The sequence below is a fragment of the Cherax quadricarinatus genome, chromosome 74 (genome assembly GCF_038502225.1).
Source record: "Cherax quadricarinatus isolate ZL_2023a chromosome 74, ASM3850222v1, whole genome shotgun sequence".
Taxonomy (NCBI): Eukaryota; Metazoa; Arthropoda; class Malacostraca; order Decapoda; family Parastacidae; genus Cherax; species Cherax quadricarinatus.
The window spans coordinates 11,733,532-11,737,856 of record NC_091365.1 but is presented as its reverse complement, the minus strand read 5'-3'; the positions used below and the strand labels follow the sequence as shown (position 1 = coordinate 11,737,856).

At 41.9% G+C, this 4,325-nt stretch overlaps 1 protein-coding gene across 1 annotated transcript in view; it reads left to right on the top strand.

The window, feature by feature from the left end:
• Nucleotides 1-1,098: 1,098 nt before the first annotated feature.
• The window catches only part of Lim1 (LIM homeobox 1), a 60,544-nt gene continuing 57,317 nt past the window's right edge, over nucleotides 1,099-4,325 (top strand). The window contains exon 1 of the mRNA XM_070100788.1: nucleotides 1,099-1,433. Within this exon, the coding sequence (XP_069956889.1) occupies nucleotides 1,261-1,433 (173 nt within the window). The 5' untranslated portion in view covers nucleotides 1,099-1,260. The remainder of the gene's footprint in view (nucleotides 1,434-4,325) is intronic.

The following is a 4,325-nucleotide window of genomic DNA, read 5'->3' as shown; positions in this document are numbered from 1 at the left end:
CTCGACGCTGTCTAAACTTTAAACGTTGGATTCTCTTGGGCAACTTAAAGCCATTTACTTTAATTAAGAAACTGGCAATACACTCGTTTGCCTTATCCTTGAACTATTATTTATTATTGTTCAAAACGTTAATCCAGTTTCTGTCATTTAATGTATTTTCTTTTAAAGATGAACAAAATTGGTTAGGTTAGTGAACTAATCAATTCTTCATATGTCAACATTGTCTCATAGGACGGTTATTTTAAGTGGCTGGACATCATATACTGACGTTTGTTGCCATGACCTACTTGTTTTGGCAGTATTTAACAGAAAGCTTTGGCTCCGTAGTACCTTTAAAAAAATTATAATTATATCGTGGCTCTAAATATATATTAGCGGATATCTTTATAGCGGGCCTCTCTCTCCATAATGAATCTCTCGCTGATGTCTGTATAGTGCACCTCTATAGCGGATGTGTCAATATAGTTGACATCTCTTTGGCACGACGTCTCTAAAGCAGACAAATAGAGATATAAATGTTTAGGAGGTAAATACGGTGTCTAGGGACGTTAGGGGCCTGCCGTGTCAAGCTTAGCATAGGCCGTGTCTCCAGGGATGATGGTTGAATATAAGTGTGAGGGTCGGCAGTGATCAGGACAGTGACACGGCAACCCGTCGTCATTACTTGAGGTCTACCGCCACCCAGTGATTCTCTGTTTGTTTTGATGGTGGTGTTGTGGTAGTAATGCGGGCCCGCCTGCGTCCTGGCGGCCGCCCCTCCTTCCTATATCTGGCTATCCCCGCCCCATCCCTACTACCTAACCTACGCCACGCCCGCCGCCACACCGCAACCAGGGGTCTCCGCTTCTTCTAGAAAGGTTTGCGAAGGACAGTGCCCAAATATTTCCACGGCTGGGCTAATTAATGGTTGTTATAGTGGGGTGAGAGGTAACATACAGTGAACATCGGTGGCTGACATCTGAGATGGGCGAGATAAGAGCTGGGTGATCCTGGCCAAGTCTCGCCGGCCAATGAGACGACTCGGTGGCTGATCTATGGTACGGTAGGCGGGGACCATGATGGCTCCGCCTCCGAGTCCTGGCCTCGACCGCCCTTAGCCTCTTCCACAGTGTGCCTCTCGCTGTCCGCTAGAAAGGAGTTGTTGTGCTGCGCTGCGCTGCGCTCGCGACACTCGATATTCGTGTGAGTGACTGTGTGAGACAGTTGCCGAGAACTGTAGTTTGCGCATTGAGCGGCACTGCCGTGTAGAGACAGGGCAAGATGATAGTGTGTTGTGCTGGCTGCCAGAAGCCCATCACAGGCAAATTCCTGGTGACGGTGCTGGACAGGACGTGGCACGCAGAGTGCGTCCGCTGCTCCGACTGTGGCTGTGCCCTCACCGACAAGTGTTTCAGTCGCGAAGGAAAACTTTTCTGCAGGAGCGACTTTTTCAGGTGAGTGTTTTGCTCTTCTGTGTGGCCATCGTACCTGTGTTCTCTATACAACTCGCCCTACTCTAAGGGCTCTAGGCACACTGCAAGTCTTGCCAAGACGAAATGAACTGTTGAACTACTGACTTCCGCGGAAATGACGGTTTCAGCTGACGAAGGGAATAAGCGATCAGGTAACAATTGAGGAAGCTATTTCAGGTGCTCGGCGGCATTTGAGACAGTGACAGTAATGAGAGGGTAGAACAGGAGCCGACACCTGCTTCCTCACCCACCCATCTGCCTTGCGTGTTTCGGACTCTCAGACCATTGATTCCCTTTTTCACAATATTTATTCAGCCTTGTTCGGCATTTGAGTGAAGAGGAGTTACTGACATCAGTTTTGTTTGTATACTACGCTTTGTTAAAATAGTAAATGAAATTTTCCACTGAAATCAAATGGTTTAAATTTGACCAAGCAAGAGTAATTGTAAAGCTGCCATTAACGAAAAAAAAAACACCATTAACGAAGACGAGGAACCAACATAATTATGTAATATAACATGTGTTCTTCAGCTGAAGTCTTCAGCTGAAGTCTTCAGCTGAAGATGTCATGTGACATCGAATAATAATACGTGTTCTTTGTTCTGTTATTTTAACGTAATTGTGAAAATTATAAGAAAAATTACCATTGTTTAAACTTGCTTATTCAGCAATTCTTAGAAATTCTTGGTGTGTGTATCTCTGTGTATATATGCTGTGAGTTTACTGTATTCTCTGTTTTAGAGATTACAGTATCCTTGACTAGTAGTGCGCAGGTGAAATGCAACCTTAATGACCCTCGTGCAGTCGAAAGAACTTAAACCCAACAAATCAACTAACAATCTTGGTAAGCCACTCACGCAGCATGTTACCGGGTGATTATGGCTGGAGTAACAACACCTTTGGCTCACCTCTGATGGACCCGGTTTCGATCGCATTCCAAGTGAAAATGTTGGTTATATTTCCTTACACCTGTTGATCCTTTTCACCTAACAGTAAGTAGGTACTCGAGTGTTAGCCGACTGTTGTGGAAATAAGCCATGGTGGCTTTATTGAGTTATCCTGGGTTACTCTCCCACCAGATTAACAATCCGAATAAAATCGTCTTCAGGAGAATCTGAATCGACATGTATACTATTCCTTTTGAAAATATTGTTAATCAGTCGTGTTATTATTACAATTCAGGAGCGTATTTTCTCACTAGTAGCGGACGGAGGGTCGAGCCTACATTAAGCCTAGCGCTTAACTCGCATAGGCTTAGTGGTTAATAAATAATATTCTTGAGCGTTGTCGATTATTTTTCTTCGATTGAGTGACTGATGTTCATTAATTTGATTACCTTATAATCTTGAAGATATGATTTGTACGTGTACGCGATTTTTTTTTTAAATATTGTATGTGCTAATATTGTGAACCACAATGCAAATGCACAATACGGAGAGAGAGACGTTTCGCTCTAATCAGGACTATTTTCAAATCCGGGACTGGCCGACAGGTGTTCGAATGTGTTATTGTGATTTAAGTTTTCCTCTAAGATACAAAATATACTAAATAAAGACGCAACGCCGATAAGTAGTAAAAATAAACCAAAAAAGGTGAAATCTTTATTACTGCAACGTTTCGTTAAAGAGTGGCCTCTGTACTGTACATTATGTACTCCGTAAAGTGCACTCAGGTGAACGCTGTACCAGTCAAGATTTCACTGTATTAACAGTCTATGCACTAAAATACTTAATAGACGGATATTTTATTTTGTAACTGATATAGGTATCAGATATATTACTGCACCGGACGTATTTTGACTTAAGAAATATTTGAAGATTTTTGTTTGTTATTGTCTTGGGTCGAGATCGTGAAAATTTGTTACAACGAGAAACTGGATATGCTTTTTTGAAACCATTATTATTAGTAGTACTATTATTACTATTATTATTTAATAGTCTCTTCATTAAGACCACTGTTTATACCTGGTATAAATAAGAGGTTCTTAAACCCAGTATGTCCCCTTACCCACTCACCAGACTCGAAATCATCACCGCCAGTCCTATTAGGTACCAATATGACTTAAAAAAGATGTCAACTTGGGTTTACTTTACATATGGATAACTAGCAACACAACAGCTGATAGTTTATTCTAATCTAACAACAATTGTTCAGAGATGGAGTTAAGAACTTCTCTGGTATAAATGGAACCAGTCCACTGACACGTGTATATATCAGTGCATGTACACAGAGTATGCATTAAAAAGTTGATGACGTGAAATATTAGGTATCTTCATTGCCTAACACTAAAGATGCTTAAGTGTTATACATGTGTCTTAAGTGTTGTACATGTGTCTTAAGTGTTGTATGTGTCTTAAATGTTTTACTTCTCTTAAGTGTCTTTCATTTATAAGTCTTGGTGGGCTGCGACTCGACTCGCCCACACGTTGACTATGCTTTAAATATAACGAACTTCATCCAGACTGGTTACTCACACACGGTTACAGAGAAAAGTTGCTACTAGTGACCCTGGGTTAGGCACATACTACAGGGACCACGAGGAAGAGTTATGCATTCATTCCTCACCTCATGACGCTGAAGGTTCATGCGACCGAGGTGGCAAAGGTAGTCACAGCTGTCAAAATAAAGCGGTGTGTGTGTGTACTCAACTAATTGTGGTTGCAGGGGTCTATTCATAGCTCCTGGTCCCGCCTGTGTGTGTGTGTGTGTGTGTGTGTGTGTAACGTAAGAGCCATACGCACACGCGTGTTTATGTATTACATATACATATACGCACAAACTTGTTTTCACCATCTAGAAAGCTCTTTAAACTACTGTTCCTGCTGGACCATCATCTTTACACAAGTCACTGACAAACACAAATCACAAGATACT